The 25,164-nt window shown below is 48.6% G+C and overlaps 1 protein-coding gene across 2 annotated transcripts in view; it reads right to left on the minus strand.

Annotated features, from left to right (window-relative positions):
- Positions 1-24,855, minus strand: part of LOC144702772 (ARM repeat superfamily protein) — a 42,178-nt gene extending 17,323 nt beyond the window's left edge. For both annotated transcript variants that reach the window (XM_078574810.1, XM_078574809.1), the window contains exons 1-8: positions 24,707-24,855; positions 24,043-24,266; positions 23,841-23,963; positions 23,589-23,746; positions 13,079-13,123; positions 11,379-11,457; positions 11,215-11,288; positions 11,015-11,121 (exon numbers count right to left, since the gene is read on the minus strand). In XM_078574810.1, the coding sequence (XP_078430936.1) occupies positions 11,015-11,121; positions 11,215-11,288; positions 11,379-11,457; positions 13,079-13,123; positions 23,589-23,746; positions 23,841-23,963; positions 24,043-24,102 (646 nt within the window). In that variant the 5' untranslated portion in view covers positions 24,103-24,266; positions 24,707-24,855. The remainder of the gene's footprint in view (positions 1-11,014; positions 11,122-11,214; positions 11,289-11,378; positions 11,458-13,078; positions 13,124-23,588; positions 23,747-23,840; positions 23,964-24,042; positions 24,267-24,706) is intronic.
- Positions 24,856-25,164: the final 309 nt, after the last annotated feature.

Below are 25,164 nucleotides of genomic sequence, written 5' to 3' on the forward strand. Positions count from 1 at the left end.
ATTTGATGAAGCTGTGTCTAAGGCAATGCAGGAGGAGAGCCGTCTAAACACGAGTAAAGGGAGTATTGAAAGTACTGCATATGCAACTAAAGGCCAGAATCATCAAAGGGGTGATTCAGAGAAGCCAAACAAAGAAGACATTTTCTGCAATTACTGCAAAAAGAAGGGGCATACGAAGGACAAGTGCTGGAAGCTGCATGACAAGCCTCCACATATAGCTCGAGCCCACATGACACAAGGAGACAGCAGTAATGATCTACCTTCAGCACAAGATTTCCAGAAAATGATGCACGAACTACAGAGCCTAAAAACGTTCATCAACTCTGGATCAATCATTGGGTCCACATCAATGGCCAACTCTGGTAAAGAAGATTTATTTAACAATATTGCTTTACTTACCCAGGATCCATCTAATGCATGGATCCTGGACTCAGTTGCAACCGATCATATGTCATCTAAGAAAGAATTCTTCATGACATATGAAAAGGTACACCAGGGTAAGTATGTTCAAACTGCTGACGGCACGTTACTACCTGTAATAGGGGTGGGCAGTTTAAACATCGAACCTATTGGAGAATTAAAGAATGTTTTACATGTTCCAAAGTTATTTGTTAGTCTCATCTCAGTACAAAAAATTGCAAAAAGTAAAGAGTATAATATATTGTTTGATAATCTTGATGCCTATTTATGTAATACGGAGCTCGGGTGGAAGACTGGACTAGCTAAAGTACACCAGGGACTCTACTACCTACCCTGGCAGAACTCAAGGCCACCACGAGGAGATGCTTCAAGGGTGGCCACAGCAAAGAGACCACCTGACGAAGTCATCATGGAGACACATCAGAGAATGGGTCATCCATCCTACCACTTACTCAAACACATGTATCCAGACATGTTTACAGACGCTTTGGTTGAAAAATTGAATTGCGAAGCATGTCATTTGGGGAAATTTAAGAGAGGGACGTACCCTCCAAGTATTACTAGAATGGAAAAACCTTTCCAAATGATTCATTGTGACGTTTGGGGTCCATTTCCAAATGATTCATTCCTAGTAAAGAGTATACTAGGACACCGATATTTCTTGGTATGTATAGACGACTATAGTAGGTATAGTTGGGTCTTCTTGATGAAACACAAGCATGAAGTCACTAAGAACCTAAAGGGATTATGTAGTCTCATTAAGAGACAGTTTGGGGATCCAGTACAAGGACTACGAACCGACAATGCAAAAGATTTTATGAATCATGAACTCATGGATTTCTTTACAAATGAGGGCATTAGACATGAGACCTCATGCCCATATACTCCGCAACAAAATGGCATAGCAGAAAGAAAAATAGGAGACATTGTGGATAAAGGGAGAACATTATTGATACAGGGAAATGTTCCCACTAATTTATGGGGATTTTCTGTTATGACTTCCACACACCTGATCAATCGACTCCCCTCAATATGCCTTGGTCTTAAAAGTCCCCTAGAATTACTTGAGTCATATTACCCAAGTGTAAGATTTAAAACTGGGTTACCTCCCAAAATATTTGGTTGTGTTGGCTATGTGTATAATAATACACATAAGCAGAATAAGTGGTCAACAAAAGGATTAAAATGTGTTTTTTTGGGTTATTCCGTTACACAAAAGGGATATAAATTTTATCACCCCATAACCAGGAAATACATGGTAACTAAGGATGCTGTATTTGATGAGAAAGTGTTCTACTATAAACCCCAAGGAAATGAGTCTCACCAAGATGTATCACGTATACTTAATATTGAGCACTCAGATGTCGACCAGCAATCACCAGAAAATAAAGGTGATCACTGTTTAGACAAGCATAAAATGTTAGATAATGTGGTTGAAGTAAACTCTCAAGGTCACCTGCGTGGACTCGAACTAGACCAGGAATCAGAAACACCAGATGTGAATGGGGAAAAGGGGGAGTCATCTCGGATTTCCCCATATCCTAAGTATTATCAAAGAAAACAAAAGGGTAAGGAAAAAGAACGCAGGTCGTCGCTTGAGGAGCAAGAGTTATCACAGGAAGGGGGAGAACTATCAAATGAAGGGGAACAGGCATATGTTGAAGATTCAGTAGATCAAAAGAACGAAGCAATGCACTGGCCAATAGCCCTAAGAAAGGGCACAAGAAAGTGTACAAAACAACCATATCCTATGGCAAACTATCTCAATTACCAGAAAGTTTCACATCAATACAAGATGTTTCTGACGCAAGTTCAAGCTATACCTATTCCCAAATCTCCCCAAGAAGCCTTGAAAAGCACATATTGGAAAGAAGCGATGGATGAAGAGATGAGAGCTCTACTACAGAACAACACATGGGAAATTGTTAACCGACCTAAGGATAAGCGAACTGTGGGATGTAAATGGGTATACACCATAAAATGTAATCCAGATGGAAGCATAGACAGGTACAAAGCACGATTAGTAGCTCGGGGATACACTCAGACTTATGGAATTGACTACCAAGAGACTTTTGCACCAGTTGCTGAACTTAATACCATTAGGATTTTAATATCCTTAGCTGTAAACCTAGATTGGCCACTAAATCAATACGACATTAAGAATGCATTTCTACATGGGGACTTAAAAGAAGAGATTTATATGGATATTCCACCAGGATATGAAGAACATCAAGATAAGGGAAAAGTGTGTAGACTTCGAAAGGCTCTATATGGACTAAAGCAATCCCCTAGAGCATGGTTTGGGAGATTTACTCAAACCATGAAAAAATTAGGATACCGCCAGTGTAATGGGGAACATACAATGTTCCTAAAACACTCCGAAAACAAACTACTAACAATACTGATAGTATATGTAGACAATATTGTCAAGAGAGGAAGGAAGAAGATAATGACATAACTCAATAGAGTACATGGCTGGGTATACATATACCCTAGGAGAGAGAGAATGATAAGAGGGCTAATGGGCTTATAGAATAGGGCCCATTAGCCCATAAGGCTGACTATCTCACTAACACCCCCCCGCAAGCGAAGTATGGATGTCATCCATGCCGAGCTTGGACAGTTGCAGGAGAGGTCGAGATAGTCCTTTGGTAAGGACATCAGCAGCTTGATCAGCGGATGGAACAAATTTCAAGTCAAAGATGCCCTCGTCCACGCGCTACTTGAAGAAGTAGCGGTGGAGTTCCATATGCTTGATCCGTCCCTGTTGGCCAGGGTTCTTTGCCAAGGCGATTGCCGACTTGTTGTCGCAGTAGAAGTGGATCGGGCCGGAATACTCCACACGAAGGTCATGGAGAATTCCGTATATCCACTGGCCTTCAGAGGCCCCATCGGCAAGTGCCCAGTATTCGGCTTCAGCACTGGAGCGGGACACTTTGTCCTGCTTGCTGCTCTTCCAACTGACAAGACTGCCGAAGACAAAAGTGCAGTACCCCGTGGTGGAACGACAGTCCACAACTGAGCCGGCAAAGTCCGCATCAATGTACACCTTCACGGTCCGCTCCATACTCCGAGGAAAGAACAAGCCCTTCCCGGGGCAGCCCTTTAGGTACGCAAGTACCTGGTTGGCCGCCTGACGATGGATCTCCCGCGGAGAGTGCATGAACTGACTGAGGAGGTTGACGGCGAAACTAATGTCGGGGCGGGTGTGGGTCAAGTACAGGAGTTTCCCCACCACCTGCTGGTACTAATATGCGTTCACCGGTGCTGAGTCCTCCCCCTTACCCAACTTGACGTTAGGGTCGATGGGAGTAGTAACCGGTGCACACTCATTCATTCCGGTCAAGGCCAGTAGGTCAACGGCATACTTCTGCTGTGACACAAAGATCCCCCGGGGGGAGTAGGCCACCTCAAGGCCGAGGAAGTAGCGAAGAGGCCCGAGGGCCTTGATTTTGAAATCCTTGGCCAACGCAGAGCTGAGGCAGCCGGCCTCTGCAGAATCGGACCCCGTGATGAGGATGTCGTCGACGTACACGGCCAAGATGGAGACACCCGCGGAACTGTGACGGAAGAATAGGGAGGCATCCCCATTGCTCTGAGTGTAGCCCTCGGTCTTCATGACCGAAGAGAACCGACCGAACCACATCCGCGGCGACTGTTTCAGTCCATAGAGAGACTTCCGCAGCCGGCAAACGGTGCCCGGAGGGCCAAGGGTATACCCGGGAGGTGGCTGCATGTACACCTCCTCCGTCAAGTCACCGTGGAGAAAAGTATTCTTCACATCGAACTGTCGTATCGGCCAGTCGGAATGAGCCGCAAGCGCCAAGAGGAGACAGACTGTTTCCATCTTCGCCACAGGAGAAGGTCTCGAAGTAGTCCACACCGTACGACTGAGTAAACCCCCGAGCCACAAGTCGAGACTTGAGGCGCTCGAGAGTACCATCAGCATGATGCTTCTTAGCATGAATCCACTTGCAATCCACCGCCCTCTTGCCAAGAGGAAGTGGGACGACTTCCCAAGTGTGGTTCTTGAGCAAGGACTGCATCTCCTCATCCATCGCCGCTTTCCAATGAGGAGAAGCAAGAGCATCGGATAGGCGACGAGGGAGGGGATGCGACTCGATGTGAGAAAGAAAGGACCGGTAGGAAGGGCTTAGCCGATCAAAAGAGAGATAGTGAGATAAGGGGTAGAGAGGTGTGCGAGTGCACTAACGAACCCCTTTCCGAAGGGCGATAGGCCATCCCAACTGAGCATCATCATCAGTAGACGAGGGTGACGCATCGTCCGACGGAGGAGCGGAAGCAAAGGAGGGAGAAGAAGATAGCTCCCCGGGGGTAGGGGGAGGCTCCCTGGGGGAAGGTGGTGCACTAGGAGAAGGATACGGTGCACCAAGAGTAGGAGGTAGCTCCCCGGGGTGAGAGGTGGACTGCCCGGGGTTAGGAGGTGCACTAGGGGGAGGATACGGTGCACCGGGAGGTGAGACGGTAGGAGGCAAGGGAGAGAAGGTGGCTGGGGACGGCGACGGTGGAGGAATGGGTCCCACAAACGGAAAGGGTTCCAAGGAAGGAGTCGAAGACGCCTCAACCAGCGGAAGGCGTGGCGAGGTAGAATCACCGAAGTAAGACTCATGCTCGGCAAAGGTGATGTTTGCCGAGATGAAAAATCTCGGAGACGGAGGGTGGTAGCAACGGTAACCTTTCTGGAGAGAAGCGTACCCGACGAAGACGCACCGGAGAGCTCGAGCATCGAGCTTCGTGCGAGTGGGAGCCGTATCGTAGACGTACGCCGTGCACCCGAAGATGCGAGGGAGGAGTCCAGTCCGCAGTGAGAGATGGGGGAATGCCGTGGAGAGACGATCCAGTGGGCTGACAAACCCGAGGAGCTGGGAGGGGAGACGGTTTACGAGATGGGTACTCGTTAAGACCGCCTCACCCCAATACGCCCATGGAACAGAATAGTTCAGCAGAAGGGTACGGGCGGTCGACGTGACATACCCGATCCGACGTTCTGCCATACCGTTCTGTTCCGGGGTGGCCACACAAGAGGACTCGTGGAGAATCCCATGCTCAGCAAAGTACGTGGCCAGCTCGGTGTTGACGAAGTCCCGGGCGTTATCGGAGCGGAAGCGCTGAATACCGCGGCCAAACTGAGTACGAACCATGGTGCAGAAGTGACGGACCGTCGGAGCAACCTCAGATTTGGCGGTCAACAAGTAGACCCATGTGTAGCGGGTGGCCTCGTCAACAAAGATCTGAAAGTATCGGTGGCCCTTTAGGCTAGCCTGCGGGGCGGGTCCCCAAACATCACTATGGATGCGAAATAATGGAGTGGAGGAGTGCGAGGTGGACAGAGAGAAAGATGAACGACGGTGCTTTGCCAGTTGACAGGCATCACACACGATAGTCTGAAGGTCCAATCCAGTACACATCGAAGGAAAGAGACGTTGTAAAACTGAAAATGGCGGGTGACCCAGCCGTTGGTGAGCCAACTGGAGACGTCCCATACGCTGCACATCCGCCGGTCGGAGTTGGCGGTGAAGCAGGAAGCACCGAGAGCGTCCCCCATCGTCCAACAACAGCAACCCGTTCTCCCGCCTAATCGGTGTAGTCCGACCCACCTTGTCAGACAGAAACATCCCGTCAGGCTGGAGGTGAAAAGAACAGGACAAACTGTCAACCAAACGCTGAGGAGACATAAGTATAGCTCGCAGGGCGGGGACATGAAGAACATTGCTGACCACTCCGAGGCTGTCTACAAAAACTGCCCCAATTCCAGCAACACGCAACCGTCCACCACCGGCTGTAAGAACTGTACGGTCCCCACTATGCCTTTCGTAGGATACAAACCGGTCATTGAACGGGGCCATGTGTTCGGTTGCCCCCGAATCAAGAACCCAGCTCGTATCCGATACGAGAGGCGAGTAAGAAGCCATACCACAATACCACTGTTCAGACTGAGGGAGAGAGAACGCACCAAATCCACCAAAATGTGCCGTCGACTGAGTCGGAGTCTGCATAGTAGTCACTTGGTCACGGAGACGGGCCAAGTCGGCTTGGAGCTGCTCAGTAGTCGCCGGGCTGGTAGAAGAGGTAGAGGAGGAGGCAACCATAGCTTTCCCTTCGGTAGCCTCCTTTTTCCGGTTGTCGTACTGACGCTTCTTGCACCACTTGCGAAGATGTCCAGGCTTGCTGCAGTAGGAGCAAATCAGCCCGGAGGGGGCCGCCTCCGCGGGGGGAGCAGGAGCGGGCGAGGGAGGCCGGGCGAGGAGGGCAGTCGAGTCACGAGCTGCCTCCGAGGAGAAAGTGCCAATGACATGAAAATGACTCTCCTCTTCTTGGAGTTCCTTCACCAAGTCATCAATGGAAGGAAGGCCTTCCTTGCGATGGAGGGCACGGCGCCGAGTGTCGTCATACTCCTTGTTTAGGCCATAAAGAAACCCCAAGAGGCGTAGGCGAAGAGTGTTCTGGAATGACTTGCACGTCGGATCATCCGTCGGCAAGTAGTAGTCCACCTCGTCCCACAGCTTCTTGTGTTCCAGCGCATAGTCCGAGATGGACAGTGCGCCTTGGCGAAAGTTGCTGGCTTTGGCAACGAGCATAAAGAGCCGCCAGTTGTCCCCTTCGTGGCCGCAAAATTTGTTGGCCTGGTCCCAAAAACCCTTCACGATAGAGCAGCGAGGGAACCTTTCACGGAACGAGGGTGCCAGGGAGGTCGTGTAGAGCCATCCAAGGACGAAGTGTTCCTCGGCTTCCCACGCCGCATAGTGTGGATGGGTCGATGGAAGCGGGGCTTGTGTGCAATGCTTGAACAGTTGGCGAGCCTTGAGAGTAGTCTCGACAAAGTGACGCCACTGTAACAAATTCGGGCCCTGGAGACACGTCGTGTCGGGAACCGCCAACAGAGAATGAGTAACCTTGTGTGACAAGGGTTCTCGTTGAAAGTCTGCATCGGTGAAGCCATCATCTGGGACGGCCGGTTGACGCGTCTGGCCCGTGGAGTAAAGTTCCTCCGACATCAGAGCCGTGGTCTCTACGGAGACAGCTGTTGTGACTGAGGTTGCGGCCCGTGCTGCGGCTGCGGCTGCAAGCTGCGGCTGCGGCGGCGGCTGCAGTTGCTGGCAGTGGCTGCGGCTGCTGCTTCGGCAGCGGCTGCGGCTGTTGGCTGTGGCTGCTGCTTCGGCGGCGGCTGCGGCTGCTGGCTGCGGCTGCGGCAGCTGCTTCGGCGGCTGCTGCGGCTTCTGCTGCTGCTTCGGCGACGGCTGAGGCAGCTGGCTGCGGCTGCGCGCGGCTTCAGCTGGCCCGCGGCTGCGGCTGCGGCTGTGCGCGGCTGTGGCTGGCGCGCAGCTGCGGCTGTCTTGCGCTGCAGCTGGCGAGCGGCTGTGGCTGTGGCTGCGGCTGTGCGCGGCTGCGGCTGGCGCTCGGCTGCGGCTGCGGCTGTGCGCGGCTGCGGCTGCGACTGGCGCGCTGCTGCGGCTGCGCGCTGCGGCTGCGGCTGGCGCACAGTTGCGGCTGCGACTGCGCGCGCTGCGGCTGCGGCTGCGGCTGCGCTGCGGCTGCGGCTGTCTGCGGCTGCGGCTGCGGCTGCGCGGCTGCGGCTGGCGCGCGGTTGCGGCTGCGGCTGTGCGCGGCTGTGGCTGGCGCGCGGCTGCGGCTGCGGCTGTGCGTGGCTGCAGCTGGCGAGCGGCTGCGGCTGTGCGCGGCTGCGGCTGGCACTCGGCTGCGGTTCCGGCTAGGGCTGCGGCTGCGGCTGGCACTCGGCTGCGGCTGCAGCTAGGGTTTTGGCTGCGGCTGGTTCTCCGGAAGCTCCGCGGGCTGGCTAAAGCTCGCGCTGTGGCTGATCCGTCGGTCACGCTCCGGGTTCGCTAGACAGCGAGAGGGTGATGTCAAACCCTAGATGGAAGAGCTCTGGAGCTCTGATACCATGTCAAGAGAGGAAGGAAGAAGATAATGACATAACTCAATAGAGTACATGGCTGGGTATACATATACCCTAGGAGAGAGAGAATGATAAGAGGGCTAATGGGCTTATAGAATAGGGCCCATTAGCCCATAAGGCTGACTATCTCACTAACAGATATCATAATTACTGGGAATAATTTAGAAGAAATACGAATCCTTGAAGAACATTTGAGTAAAAACTTCCAAGTTAAACAACTAGGACCCTTAAAATATTTCCTGGGAATAGAATTTGCAAGGTCAAGTGAAGGTATCCTAATGACACAACAGAAATACATACTAGATCTTCTAAATGAAACAAAACATATAAACTGCCATGTGAATGAAACACCGATCGAAGTTAATCATAGACTAACTATAAATGAGAATGAACCTAAAGTAGACATCAACTCTTATCAGAGTCTAATAGGAAAACTCTTGTACTTGTCACCTACACGACCTGACATATGTTATGTTGTGAATGTGTTAAGTCAATTTATGCACTCACCTAGGAACTCGCATTTTCAAGCAGCTAACAGGATTCTCAGGTATCTAAAAGGAACACCAGGAGTGGGCATTGCACACCGAAAAACAGGTAAGATTGACCTTATTGTATACACTGATTCTGACTTTGCTGGCTCTCGTCTTGACTACAGGTCGACTACTGGGTACTGCACAATGCTAGGAGGAAATCTAGTAACCTGGAGAAGCAAGAAGCAGAGTGTCGTATCAAAATCAAGCACTGAAGCTGAATTTCGTGCCATGTCCAAGGGAATTGACGAGGCAATATGGATCAAGAATCTTCTAGAAGACTTGAAAATCAACTTCGTAAGACCAATTATCATCCGCTGCGACAATAAGTCTGCCATCAGTATAGCTCATGATCCAGTTGACTATGATCGAATGAAGCATGTAAACATTGATAGATTCTATATCCAAGACCACTTGGAACAAGGGAACCTACAGACAGAATATGTAAGCTCTGATGAACAGTGTGCAGACATCCTCACCAAGGGGCTATCTATCAAACAAACTCAATATTTAAGATCCAAGCTTGGAATAAAGAACATACATTCCTGCACTTGAGGGGGAGTGTCGAAGACAGGCTGGAGAGATGGGCTGCTTGGGAAGCCCAGGATAAAGGGACATTGTATCGGGCCAATACAGGCCCAATATCGGGTTCTCTATCCAACACATTCTATCAATAACGGCTAGTAAAACTAGCCGTCATATGACCGTTGGAACTAGCCGTTATCGGCTTGTATAAAAAGCGATATACATCGCATGTATTCGGGTTATGGTTTTTAATTGAAAAACTCTTTTCTTTTCTTCTCCCCCTTCTCAATTCTATTCTTAACAGAAGAAAAACGGTGGGACCAATTCATTCACTTCTAAGTCCAAGATAACAGCGAGATAGGTTAATGATCAACAGCTATGTTGACCATAATTCAACGACCAAACTTTGAGTTCTGCAATCTCATTGTAAAAAAAAATATAAGACTAAATTTTGACAAATTTGGGGATGCTTTTTTGCGCTCCTCTTCAATTAAGTATAATAGGACTGAGTAACAGCTACATCAAGAAGGTTTTTACGTCATTTTTGATTGAGCAGTGTGGAAGTGTGAAATATAACCACGAGTGTACGAGGCGGTATGAAGTTGAGGTTTCGAGTTTTAAGATTTAGGCATACAGTCTCTTGTCGGGTTATGGGTTTAGTGTTGTGGGTTTTGTGTTCGGTTTCAAGATTTTGGGAATAGAGATTAGGACTTTACTGCTTAAACCCACATTAAACTGTACCAGCAGATAGTCTATTGTGTTTCAAAGAGGATAAACCCACATTAAACTCTACCAGAGAGAGCACAAGCACGAGTTTAACTGGAACATTCAACTTTAATTATAATAAAATGAAGTTAAGATTTGGCGGATGACGACAAAATCACCATCTTCAATGTCACACAGCATGTGCAAAAATAACGATTGTGAAGATGACAATTCCTTCATTGGCATCATTCATAAGATGACTATCGCAGATGGTGATGACTCATCATTGTAAACTAGGACAAGAAGCTCGCAAATGCACGGACTGGTGAGAGGACTGCCACAGAGGCTGGGACGTGCAATTAGGCGGCAAACTAAATATGGCAGGAAATGACAGCCAGAGTGAAAATTTGTCCTTCCATTTTAGACAAATAGACATCGTCATACAGACGATTGATGAGGACCATTTCAACTTGTGATTGTCCTCTCATCATTGTCGCTAGCAAACTCCCTTGCTGGTCGGCTATCGACCTAACCGCCAGTCAGAACAAGAGAACTCAAGAAAAAACACCTATACATTGACTAGGGGTTTCGCTGGTTTGAAAACGGGTGAGATACAAGAAAATGGGCTTGGCCCATGTAGATGCGCTAGTGGATAAGTGGCCCTCTCATGTCTGTGGCCCAAATTTACATATAAAGAGTAAAAAAATAAATATAAAAAACAAACAGAGAAAGGAAATAGGGCTTCCGCTGACAATCGTCATTAAGTACCACAAACCCTAATTGCAGTTAATAATCTTATTTTTCATGAAGAAGATGCATTCCTACATAACAGAAAGGCAAGCCACAAATGTAAACAGAGTGTCATCACGGCATTCGCCATCTATGAGGTTAGCTATACCTTCCGTAACTTCATCTCGTGAAGCATTCCTCAGCAAAAACGAGACAGCTTCAGCCATGAATTCTTGGATATAATTATTTGGATAATATCTCATATCATCGGTTATCCTTCAACAGAATTAGAACACATAAATAGCAATGATGTGCGTTAAAATGAAAAATACAGATTATGATCAAGAAAATTATAAACCAACCACATACCGGAGAACATCTACAATATCCGTGGTCAGATACTTTTGCAAATACATGAGTACGTACGACCAGGAAGTGAAAACCTAAAATAAGAAAAAAAACTATCAACATGGCGACCATTTAGGGCACGCATTTGTAGAACAATCCAATGACAGTGGACATATCAACAATACCTGCTCAAGAACATCAGAGTCTCGTTCACCCCCACTCCCAAAGAGTTCAGAAAAGGAACAGACAAGCCTTGGCAGAAAGCTACAAGAAACGTATAATAACTTCCTTGAGTTCACAACAACTTGAATTAAAGTTTAGAAAGTAAAAACCCGTCAAAAATCCTTCATCTGATAGAGAAAACATCAATTAACTTTGTTTTCTCTACTTTGTTGTGGCCCAACAAGAGAGTCTTTTCCACAGAAATCCAAGCATCTCAAAGCACAAGACAACTTTCTAGTCGGAATGAAGTATGAACAGCCAAACATAAAATTTTCCTCAGGTTCAAGAAGAAAATTAAGATCATTTCTGCCCATTTACCTCAAAAGATGGCACAATCAAAACCCACATCTAGCTTTATTAAAAAAGATGGCATAATTCATAAGAGAAATATGAAATAACAAAGTAAAGATGGAACAAAAAGTGATATAGTGTTAATAAAAAAGAAAATTATACACAAGGCATCGGGTGTTGTAGGAAGGGTCTAACCTTCTAAAGGCTACCTTAGTTACAAGTAAACCATATACGAAGATGGTGACAAATGTTGCGGTTTCTATTATTAGATTTTAAAGAGCGCTTGCAGGTGATTTTAATTCTTTGTTTATAATGGAGTGAAATATAAAGTCAACAAATATGACAAAATGATTTAGTATTTTTCATGGCTATGCAACCAGCTGAGGGTAGTTCTAGATATGGGCCAAGACGAACTCTTGTTGGGGATTTATTCGCCCCATCTGTTAGGACACCTATTCAGTCATACACGAAGATGGTAGTCCCTACGCCACCCCTGATCTTCTCAGCCCAAAAGAGGGATGACCCATACCAGGGCCCATCCGCAAAGTGGACCCAACAGGGACCTCACAAGACATATGTTGGGAATTCATGTAAGCTCTTCTCCCTACTCTCTCTCTCTCTCAACCCTAACCTTGACCTCACACTCACACTCCCATCCCTCTTCCTCAGCTTTCACATCAGAGCCAGAGAGGATGGAGATGGCGCATCTCAGCGATAAGACTCTGAATATTCCGCATTCTCCTTTGCTATATTTCGCTTCACCACTCTGCTCTGTGTTTCTCATTTGTGCTCCACACAGGATAGTTTAGAATTGTTTCGCTTTTTAAGTTCAATTACCGTATCAGGTATAGATCCTAACAACATCGATTTAGGAATTTGGTTAAGTAGCCTCAGACTGTGTTATTATTCCCTTTATGGGAGTCTCAGTGCCTCTGTTTGCATCTTATCTATTAGTTCGTTCTTTCCTAAAAAATGAAATATTATTTTGTTATAATTCTTCGTTGTATTTCTATTATTATTTAGCCACGTTCAGTGAGCTATAAAAAGGGATAAAACTGCAAAAAAGGAAAAACATTTTCACAAAGGCGCAACTGCAAAGGATGACAATCAAAACCCAATATTTACATTTATTTACACAGAGTTAATGAATCACAAGACAAATATATGAATTCGTGAAATTAAATGCAGAAAAAAAGTATAAACGAGGAAACTTGAGATTATATTAATCAGAATATTCAGGACGTTTTAGAAACACATAAAATTGCCGGAAGAGGAAAAAAAATCAGAAAGCTGAAACTGTTACGTAAAAATAAGAATGAACCATTAATCCATTTTGCAGTGGATTATGATTAGAGATAAGGGAGACACATACGGTAAAAACTCCTCTAAAATGTCCCTGGAGAGAGCCGCAATCAACCTGAAGCAGTACAATAAAATTAGTGGTACAACTCAAGTGGTCAGATAAATTGTCAAGTCGAAAGGGAGTCAAAAAAATCTTCATTAACACGTGAAGAAGAAAGAAGCAGGGTGAAAGGTGGAAGGTTAACTAGCTATTTTTAGGAAAAAAATTAGCTGCTAATCACTTTTTACCTTGCAACTACAAGTTGACACTTTCAGCTATAACAAACTAGAATATCGGGCTGAAATTTTAGATTAATTTCATCTTTTTAAGGAGCAAATTCTAGCATATTTCTCGTCCTCTTTTAGATTGAAAAGCACCTTGTCAGCCGAGATATTTTTCTAGAATATATTCTTGTCTGGTATTCTTTCTATTCTAGGAATCTTCTTGTTGTGGGCCCCACCGGATGTGCACCCTGGCAAGTATATAAGCCAAGGGAGCTCCAGTAGAGATCAGTGTCAAACTCACAAATTCGTTTTGATCTCTACATGCTACGGATTTCTAGAGAAGCCACGGGAGCAAGAGGAGAACAAAAGGTACATTGCGTGAAAATTGACACACCTATGTAATGCCCAATAAGAAAAGAAAGAACAGGGTGAAGGATGGAAGATTAGCGAGCTATTTTTGTTGGAAAAACATTAGCTGTTAATCACTTTTTAACTTGCAACTATCAGTTGCCACTTTCACAAGAAAGAAATCCTCTGGAATCCAATAAAGTCACCGCATTGTGACTTTCTGATCGTTTTTTTGAGGTTTAATTGTTTGTATGGAAAATAGGGAAGATCACCTGAAACCGGTGATCAACCTGAGGCTATTAACAAATAAGAATGTAAATACACAACTAATCAGTATGTCCCTGTTCAACCCATTACTCCCTCCTAAACCATTATGGTACAAGACTCTCCACATCATGCAGGACGCTGTCTATAAAGGCAGCCCTCCCCTTAAATCCAACCACATTGCAGTGCAGCCATATTACCCATAGCACCACAAGAAGTCTTTCCCACTTCATACTACTGCACGGACCTCCCCAGATAGAGCCCCAGCAAGCCTCATCTGAAGCAACAACCATCTCGAGGCACTACTGCGAGGCCCATACCTCCTGGGCAAAAGGACACACTAAGAAAAAGTGAGAACAGCCTTGCTCGCCCCTTGTGGAAACACCACACTCTGCTGAAGAGTCCAGGAGCATTCGCTTCTGAAGCACCCGTGTCGCAAGGCCCAGCCTAATGAGTATCCATTCAAGAACCCAAACCTTCTGGGAACCTTCTCTTTCCATGTAAGCCTGCATCAGTGATTGGTTTTTGATTCCTCTGACCCTCTCTCATATTCATGGAGGCATCCAGATAAAATGAGGTGTCTCTCCACGCCTAGCAATCTTGTGTTCCACAAAAAAGGTCGCAAATGTAAGAAAGACTACTAAATGCTCCACACATCTCCCACCCTCTAGTCCAATTAAATGCCTTCCATGATTGGAATCTGTGTGCTATCCCAGCAGTACCTAGCTGTCGCATGAGGGTCCTATGCAAGAGCAAATTGACGTGCAAACTCCTCCCATAAATTGCCTCACGCCAACCAATAATCTGACCAATATTGAAATAACAAGCTGTCCCCTAATCTAGCAGCAAATAAATCTCAGATTTGAGGGAAATTTTTCCTCATGCCATGCCAGAAAGTAGAGGCCTCACTGACTGGAATCTCGCACTGCTCCCAATTCAGCGCATACAATAACTGCCTTTTCAAGAATCTCCTCATAAAGGATTACAGACAATATTCAAAACCGATTGGTAACTTAAAGAAGAAGATATAAAAGATTGGGATGGCAGAAGGCACCGATTTCAGCAACACTAAACGGCCACCATTTGACAGTACTCTGCTCTGCCACTCTAACCTCCTCTCCACCTTCTCAATCATCGCCTGTAAATCTGTGGTCGAAAGACATCCCCTCGTCAATGGCAGACCCAAACAACCCTTGGGTAATGACACAATGGGCATCCCAAAACCCTAGAGTATTGGTCCTCTTTATGATAGCCCCAACCCCACAAGCGCTGATTTGGCTTGATTGATCTTTAGACCTAAAAAATCTGCAAATGGGTCTAACAATGTGGAGAGGTTTCTAGCCTCCACAGAGCCTTCCATTAAGAATGCGGTGTCATCTGCATATTGTAATGACAGAATGCCTATTGGGTAGCTCACCATCTAGAAACCCCCTCGACAGGTCATTTGAACAAGCTTGAATTGTACACGTAGCCAAAGCATTGACTGCTAGGATGAACAGTAGTGGTGCCAAGGGGCAGCTCTACCTGACCCCCTTTTGCAGGTGGATCTGCCCCCTCTGGATCATTTTTTGGAGTTCAAATGACAATGAACGATGACAATGAACGATGACAATTAAGGAACATACAAAATGATTTTGAGTGGGCCTTTTAAGAGCTTAAGTTTTTACCTGTCAGAAGTGAGCTTAAATCGATGTATTACTAAATACACAAATATTTCTGTGATTCCATGCAGTTGGCCCAATAAAATTGTCAGATAAACTGACAATGAACGACCGTACAAAATTACATTGAGCAGGCTTTCAAGAGCTTAGGCATTACCTTCAGAAATAAACTTCTGCCAACATGTTAATTAATCCTTTCTTATGTCCGTAATTCCAAATTCATCCAATTTCTAGTCACAAATCGTTTTTGAGTTAAATTGACTATGAACGACCATATGATATGATACCAAGTGGCTTCTCAACAGCTTAATATCAGCCAGACTATATACATGTTAAAAGCTAAAGCTGATAGCAAGGGCACTACTTTTATTCGTTAGGCATGATGTTGCACTTCAACACTCTCCCACAACACCAGCCACTGGCCTATTTATAGCCCAAGTGAGTCATATGTTGCTTCTGGGAGTTGAACCTGCCACCTAATTCGGATACCATGTTGGATTCAAGAGCTTGCCAACCGTGATAAAAATTATAGCTGATAGCAAGGGCCCTACTTTTCATCTTTAAGCAGGATGCAGTACTTCAACAGAAATGCTACCTGGAGAACAGGCAATTTTGATTCCCAAGAAGTAACGCAGAGCCCCAAGGGCTTTAGTATCAAAGGTGTGAGAAAGCCTTTGACTAAAGGTGCAAATTTCTTCTTCTTCATAACAAGTGACAATGATATCACCCACCTACACCAATAAGACAGCTATCATCCTGCTCACACATATTTCAAACAAGAAGAAAAAATTCCTGCTCACACATCTCTTGACAAATAAGGTATCATCTCCATCTCTTGGTCGATATCTCATATCTTTCATAACCTGAGAGGGTTTCCCAAATCAGGCTCCCAAGGACTGTTTCAGTCCGTATTGTGCTTTCTTTAACTTGCATACTTGGCCTCCAGTTGCCTATCTGAATACACTGGGCACATCTGCATACAGATCTCCTACTCAGGACCACCATGAGGAAATGTTGTACTGATGCACGCGCCAATTCAAGTTGGGTGCTACTGCAAGTAAAATACAGAGAGTATACAACTGGGCTACAGGAGCAAGCGTCTCACTGTAGTCCATACGACTAGGTTTACCCCTTTGAGACCAATCTTGCTTTGTACCTTCCTAATGTAGCATCAGCCTTATACTCTAGGGTGTATACCCATCTGCATCCCACTGCCTATCTTTCGTAACAATCTCCCATGTGTCATTCTTGAGAGCATCCATCACCACGTCCAAGCTTGTTCCAATTAGGACATATAGCTTTTTCAACAGTCCGATGAGTGGATGTGAGTTCAAGATTTACAAAAAGTGCCCGTCTAAAGTGGGACAAAGTATAACTTGGGATTTCTGTAGATGTCTGCTTCCACTTCGGTAAGGCAATTACTCAGTCAGAGTCTCAATCAGTCTTTACTTACTCAGACGGTTCATTCCCAACTGTCTCCCCCCCAGGTCAAAGATACCAAAAAATCCTCTGCTCTTTCAACCATCCCTCTGTTCAACCGGTCACACTGTACTCGGGCCTGTTACTCCAACCTCAGGTACTGAATTCTCCTCAGTGTCCAAGCGTTCGTCATATACCGATATAGTCATTCTAATTGACAAATCCACTCTATCTTCAAGTTGGACTAATCGTTCAGTTTCATCCCTCAGAGGAAGTATATCTTAGAACTACTAGAAAATATGAGTATGGGTAACCAGAAACCATCGGTTGCTGTTGGGGAAGAGAAGAAGAAGATAATGACATAACTTGAACAGAGTACATGTAAGGCTATATGTACCCTAAGAGGGAGAGAGGATAATAGGGCTAATGGGCTTATAGAATAGGGCCCATTAGCCCATGAGGGATAGTCTATCACTAACACCCCCCCGCAAGCGAAGTATGGATATCTTCCATACCGAGCTTGGAGACGGCACGTTGAAGAAGAGGGCGGGAGAGTCCCTTGGTAAGGACGTCCGCTGCCTAGTCGGCGGATGCAACAAAGTCCAGGTCAAAGATCCCTTCGTCAACTCGCTCCTTGAAGAAGTAGCGGTTGCGCTCCATGTGCTTGATGCGGCCCTGTTGTACAGGGTTCTTGGCCAACGCAATCGTTGACTTGTTGTCGCAGAAGAAGTGAATCGGGCCAGCAGACTCCACGCGAAGATCGTGAAGGATGCCGTAGATCCACTGGCCCTCAGAGGCCCCATCGGCGAGTGCGCGGTACTCGGCTTCGGCGCTAGAGCGGGAGACTTTGTCCTGCTTGCTACTTTTCCAGCTGACGAGACTGCCAAACACAAACGTGCAGTAGCCCGTGGTAGACCGATGATCCACAACGGAGCCGGCAAAGTCAGCATCAGTGTAGACTTTCACTGTCCGGTCAGTGCTGCGAGGGAAGAGCAGGCCCTTTCCGGGGCAGCCCTTCAGGTACGCAAGGACCCGGTGGGCGGCCTGATGGTGAATCTCCCGTGGGGAGTGCATAAACTGACTGAGCAGGTTGACGGCGAAGGCAATGTCGGGCCGAGTGTGCGTCAAGTAGAGGAGCTTCCCCACCAGCTGCTGATACCGGTGGGAATTCGTCAGCGAATCCTCCTTTGCCCAACTTCACGTTGGGATCAATGGGAGTGCTCACCGGCGCACAATCGGTCATCCCTGTCAGTGCCAGTAAGTCGACGGCGTATTTCTGCTGCGAGACGAAGATCCCACGGGGGGAGTAGGCTACCTCAAGACCAAGGAAGTAGCGAAGAAGGCCTAGGGCCTTGATCTCAAACTCCTTAGCCAAGGCAGTGCTGAGGCGGACAGCTTCGACAGCATCAGATCCCGTGATAAGGATGTCGTCGACGTACACGACAAGAATGGAGACACCGGTCGGGCGGTGACAGAAGAAGAGAGAGGCATCTCCATTGCTCTGAGTGTACCCTTCGGTCTTCAGAACGGAGGAGAACCTCCCAAACCACATGCGCGGGGACTGCTTGAGTCCATAGAGGGACTTCCGCAGTCGGCACACGTGACCGGGGGGGCCGAGTGAGTAGCCCGGGGGTTGCTGCATGTACACCTCCTCCGTCAAGTCGCCGTGCAAGAATGCGTTCTTGACATCGAACTGGCGGATGGCCCAGTGGAAGTGCGCTGCAAGCGCCAGAAGAAGCCGGACAGTCTCCATCTTCGCCACGGGAGAGAACATCTCGAAGTAGTCCACGCCATAGGACTGAGTGAACCCCCGAGCCACAAGCCGAGACTTGAGGCGTTCGAGAGTACCGTCCGCATGATGCTTCTTGGCATGAATCCACTTGCAGTCCACTACCCTCTTGCCCGGAGGTAGTGGAACGACGTTCCACGTGTGGTTCTTGAGGAGAGACTGCATCTCCTCGTCCATCGCCGTTTTCCAATGGGGAGAAGCGATATCATCGGCTAAGCGTCGAGGAACGGGATCCGACTCGATGCGGGTGAGGAACAACCGGTAGGGAGGTCTCAGCCGGTCAAAGGAGAGGTAATGAGAGAGAGGGTAGAGGGGGGCCTTAGTGCACTGACGGACCCCTTTCCGTAGAGCAATAGGCCACCCCAACTGATCGTCACCATCGACAGGAGAAGGAGCGGAAGCAATGGGGGACTCCCCGGGAGGAGCAGTAGACGACACACCGGGAGTCGGAGGAGACTCACCGGAGGGCGAGGGTAGACCGGGAGGGGGGGGTGACGAGGGTTGGTCACCGAGAGAGGAGGAGGGTGACGCACCGGGGTTTGACAAGGATGGGGGGCCGGAAGGAGGAACGGAGACCAATGGGAGAGGGAGAGCTGCCGAAGGGGGAAGGGCAGGTAACGAAGAAGAGGTAGAGGACACGTCCAAGGACCCCCCCCACAGGAGGAAGTGAGGAAGAGGAATCAAGGGGAGAGAGATCCGGAAGTGAGGAGGGTGGAGTGGGAGTGGTGGACTCCACGATCAGACTTGGCCCCAAGGGGGGGACCGAGGGAGCCTCATCCAGCGGAAGGCGTGATGAGGTAGAGTAATCCCCAAAATAGGGTTCATGCTCGGCAAAGGTGACGTTTGCCGAGATGAAGAACCGCCGAGAAGGCGGATAATAGCACCGGTACCCTTTTTGGAGGGAAGAGTAACCCACAAACACACACCGGAGTGCGCGTGCATCAAACTCCATGCGTGTGGGAGAAGTATCATGGACATAGGTGGTGCAGCCGAAGATACGAGGTAAGAGTCCTGTCCGCAAAGAAGCATTCGGGAATGCCACAGTCATCCGGTCCAAGGGGCTGGAGAACTCCAAGAGTGGGGTGGGGATACGGTTAACGAGGTGAGTACTCATCAAAACCGCCTCTCCCCAATAACGCCCCGGCGCCTTGGAGTCCAACAGCAATGTCCGCGCCGTCGAGGTAACATAGCCGATGCGACGTTCAGCCATGCCATTCTGCTCGGGCGTGGCCACACAAGAGGACTCGTGGAGGATGCCCCGGTCGGCAAAGAAGGAGGCGAGGTCAGCGTTGAAGTCCCGGGTATTGTCGGAACGAAAACGCTGGATGCCTCGACCAAACTGTGTCTGTACCATGGCGCAAAAGTGTCGAACATTCTGTGCAACCTCCGACTTCGCAGTCAGGAGGTAGACCCACGTATAGCGGGTAGCTTCGTCCACAAAGAGTAGAAAATAGCGGTGCCCTTTCAGACTGATCTGCGGGGCCGGCCCCCAAACATCACTGTGGACTCGGAACAGCGGGGTCGATGTGTGAGACGAGGATGAAGCAAAGGAGGATCTGCGGTGCTTGGCTAACTGATAAGGTTCACAAAGCATAGTCTTAAGGTCCACACCCGAACACAACGAGGGAAAAAGACGCTGTAAAGTGGAGAAAGGTGGGTGTCCAAGTCGCTGATGTTCCATCAGAAGGTGTCCCCGACGCTGCTCAGCCACCGAGAGAAGAGTCCGGTGCACCATGAAGCACTGGGAGAGGCCTCCATCGTCCAGCATCAGCAGTCCGTTCTCCCGCCTAATCGGTGTAGTCCGGCCCACCTTGTCAGACAGAAACATGCCGTCAGGTTGTAGGTGGAAGGAGCAGGAGGTAGCATCAACTAAGCGCTGCGGAGATATAAGCACGGCCCGCAGGTCAGGGACATGGAGAACGTTGTGGACCACACCAAGGCCGTCCACATAGACTGCCCCGATTCCGGCCACACTGAGACGTCCACCCCCGGCCGTGAGGACAGTGCGGCCACCACGATGCCGCTCATATGATACAAACCGGGCATTGCTCGGGGTCATGTGTTCGGTAGCCCCCGAGTCAAGGACCCAAGTCGTATCGGCGCCGACAGGGGAGTGGAAGGCCGTATGGCCACAGTACCATGCATCTGGAGATGAAGGAGGGAAGACGCACCAAAGCCGCCAAGTGGGCCGTGGACGGATTTTGAAGGGCAGCCATCTGGTGACGGAGGCGGGGCAAATCTGCATGAAGCTGATCCATGGTAACTGCGGAGGTGCTGGCGGAGGAGGAATCAGAATGGGCCATCATGGCCTTGCCTTCTGCGGCCTCTTTCTTCTTTCGCCAGACATTCAGGCGCTTCTTGCACTTGTTCTTCCCGTGGCCCGGTTTGCCGCAATACGAGCAAATCGTCGTCCCAGCTGGAGGAGCGGCAGAGGTGGGCGTAGGGAGGATCGACGGTGCCTTGCCGCCTGAAGAGAGGGCAGAAAGTCGTGCGGTCGACTCGCCCGGGGGGCCGGAGGAGGGAGTCCCATGGAGGAGGAAGTGGCTTTCCTCTTCTTGAAGCTCCTTCACCAACTCCTCGAGGGCAGGAGGACCTTCCTTGCGGTGCAAGGCACGACGACGTACGTCATCATACTCGCGGTTCAGGCAGCTGAGGAAGCCCATGATCTGTAGAAGAAGCACATTCTGGAACGTCTTGGACATCGGATCGTCGGGCGGTAGGTAGTAATCCACTTCATCCCACATCTTCTTGTGGGCAAGTGCATATTCAGAGATCGTCAACGACCCCTGACGGAGATTGCTGGCCTGACTTGCAAGGGAAAAAAGACGCCACCAGTCGCTTTCCCGGCCACAGAAGGAGCGCACCTAATCCCAGAAGCCTTTCACCGTTTTCTGATGCGGAAGACGGTCGCGGAAATCTGGAGCCAGGGTGTACGCATACATCCAGCCGAGGATGAATTGGTCCTCAACGTCCCACGCTGCATAATGTGGGTGGTCGACGGTAAGGGGGTCTTCAATGCAATGCTTGAAGAGCTGGCGCGCCTTCAAGGTGGTCACGACGAAGCGCATCCACGGGAGTAGATTCGGGCCCCATAAGAGTGTCGTCTCCGGGACCGACGGAAGCGGATGAGCCACCTTGTAGGACAGTGGCTTCTCCAGGAAGTCGGTCTCGGTGAACGGCATGGTGCTGTTACGGCGCTGCTACGGCAGTGCTGGGGCTGCGGCTGCTGTGCGTGCGCGGCGGCTGCGGGCTGGCGGCTGCACGGCGGCTGCGGGTTGCGGCTGTTGTGCGTCGCGTGGCGGCTGCGGCTGCGGCTGCTGTGCGCGGCGCGGCTGCGGGCTGCGGCTGCTGTGGCGCGCGCGGCGGCTGCGGGCTGCGGCTGCTGTCGCGCGCGCGGCTGCGGGTGCGGCTGCCGTGCGTGCGCGGCGGCTGCGGGCTGCGGCTGCCGTGCGTGCGCGGCGGCTGCGGGCTGCGGCTGCCGTGCGTGCGCGGCGGCTGCGGGCTGCGGCTGCTGTGCGTGCGCGGCGGCTGCGGGCTGCGGCTGCTGTGCGTGCGCGGCGGCTGCGCGCTGTGGCTGCTGTGCGTGCGCGGCGGCTATAGGTGGGCGATGTCAAACCCTAGGGAAGGAGCTCTGGAGCTCTGATACCATGTTGGGGAAGAGAAGAAGAAGATAATGACATAACTTGAACAGAGTACATGTAAGGGTATATGTGCCCTAAGAGGGAGAGAGGATAATAGGGCTAATGGGCTTATAGAATAGGGCCCATTAGCCCATGAGGGATAGTCTATCACTAACAGTTGCGGTCATTGACCCCAACATGAAACTTGGACAGTGAAGAAAGAACAATATCAGAGGTTTATTGGTAAGTTCATCTATCTCAACAATACTCGATCAGACATTGCCTTCCCGGTGGGACTCTTAAGCCAGTTCATGCATTCCCTTAAAGAACCTCATATACAGGTGGCATTCAAGTAGTTGGCCTATTTGGAGGGGACTGCAGGACACGTCCTGGAGTTCCATCAGGATGAGTAATTGGAGTTCAAAGCCAACAAAGATGCAGATTTAAGGGGTTATGTAGTTCACCCTCGTCAACCAGAAGACATTGTAAGTTTCTTGGCCGTAATCTAGGTGTATGATAATTTAATAAACAAAAGGTGTTGTTACCAAGTGCTGAGTATTGGGCACCTGTAAAAAGGATCTGTAAAATATGGTGGACCCAAGGTATTCGACAGGATCTCAAGTTAATTCCGGATGAACCTACCACAGTTCATTGTGGTAGCAAATACGCCATTCCTATTGCACACAGCCCAGTGAAACATGACAGGTGAATATGTAGAGCTCAAAAAACACTGCATTGGCGAAAAATCGACACCCAAGTCATATCCAGATAAGTATATTACATCTGCGGATCAGGTGGGGAGATGTTCTCACCAAAGTTGTCCCAAAAAGTATATTGCACCAGATATTTCCAAAGCTGGGCGTGAGAAATATCAACCTTCCAGCATGACAGGGGGTGTCCACTCGAGCATATGCTTGTTATAACCTTTTGTTATGTTCATGATCCTAAAGGGCATTACCATCAGCCCATTACCGTTCAATTAGACTAAACAAGGTTACAATTGGCGAATGCAAAACGCGGTTTTTTGATTCATGCTCTTCTCTGATGTCGTAGGGTTTCCTCCTGAAGCCAGAGATTTGACACTTAAGCATGTACCAGTCAGAAATTTCTGTAATCGCATGCACTTGATCTAATAAAATTCACCTATTTGAGACTTTATAACCGTTTTAAGCAGTTAAAATTCAAGAGCTTGGTAGAGAACTAAGGGAGACCAACCTGAGTATAGGTTCAAGAGAAAGCCGTGCTTTCATATTTACCCTCGAGAGCAACCCCGAGAAGATCCTTTCGTTGTGCAAGAGAATCTGCGGCAACGTCTGGACAAGGGGCATGAATTCATCGTAAAACGAAATAAAATCCTCCGCAGTGTTTAATTCCTGTATCAAAGAAGCCCAGGTGCAAACTTTTCAATTGAAATCACAAGAAATTCGATGAAATTATGAGTGAAAGTGAAAGATTTCGAATCCATGCCCGCCACTCCAGGAGGCAGTCCCGGAAGAAGGAAGACCCTTCGGAGGGCTCAGCCTTCAATGGGTCGAGACTGCGGAAGACGTCAATGTCGATTTCGTTCACCCTTTGCGCAAAAGTTTTGAACTGTGGATCAGAACAAGACACCCATCATCAATTCCGGAAGAATTGATAAAATTAAACGTTTTCTGGAGAAGATTCTTACCACGAAACGCCTCCTCCCGGAGGAGGTGTTGAGGCTTTTCACTCCCTGCGTTGCCGCCATTGAAGAAACAGGAAACTGGGAGATGGGTCGGCGATTTTGAGAGAATTGGGCAAAATCGAAGTGAGAATGCCGATTCGTCGGTGATTAGAGGAGTAGTCGTTACAAGAAATTGGGGTTTTGAGGGGTATATGAAGACGAGTGGGCAGAGTCAGCGAGAGTTATATCTGCGCAATATCAGCGAAAAGACAGAAGACTTAGCACAAAACATACCCATAGAAGAACAATAATCGTATCCCAAATGCATCAAACAACAGCCCATTGGAGGAAAATCGAGGAGAGAATCAAATTTTGTTCACTCCAATATCAACAGACGGTAATCTAATTTTGTTCTCACAGCGTGACCAACGGGAAGAAAACGGAGGATTCAGCAAAAACCCTAAACAGAAAAGACGAACTAGTAGTTCCAGTACCGCAATAATCAGAATCAAAAGCATCAAACTATAACCCATAAAAGGAAACTTGAGGAGCGATTCAGACAACACACCCAAGAACAAAAGGAAACGCCGGAGGCGAAAGATAATCCATACCCATTAGAGAGAGAACAAGCATCCGAGCGAAAACGAAGAAGGCCAAATGGCAAGAAGCAACCAGGGAGGGGACTTACCATTGGGAGAGCAGGGAGACGAGGAGAGCAGAAGAGAGAGAGCGGAGGTAGCGGGAGCGAGAGGGAGGGGGAGGGGAGAGAGGGGGGTTCAGGGTTTAAGAAAGAGGTAGCCTTTCCTCTCTCTCTTCCCCTCTCTCTCTCCTGGCCTCTCTCTCTTCTATAGTTCCGGGATCGTCCCGGACGTGGACGATGGACGGGACGAATTTCGTCCCATCTGACGTCCAGAGACGTTTCAGTGACGAAGGACGGGACGGAATTTCGTCCAACGATGAAAAAAACGTCCCGTCCAATCATACCGGAACGGTTTTTCGTCCCATCCAGTCCTCCCCGTACACATTTTCATCCCGGCCCTCGTCCCGGATGATATATTAACATAAAACCTGTTTTATGTTTTTGATATATTAATATAGATTTTTTCGAGTTTTTTAGGGAATTAAGGAAGAGAGAGAATGCGATGG

This window comes from Wolffia australiana, chromosome 4 (genome assembly GCF_029677425.1).
Source record: "Wolffia australiana isolate 7733 chromosome 4, ASM2967742v1".
Lineage (NCBI taxonomy): Eukaryota > Viridiplantae > Streptophyta > Magnoliopsida > Alismatales > Araceae > Wolffia > Wolffia australiana.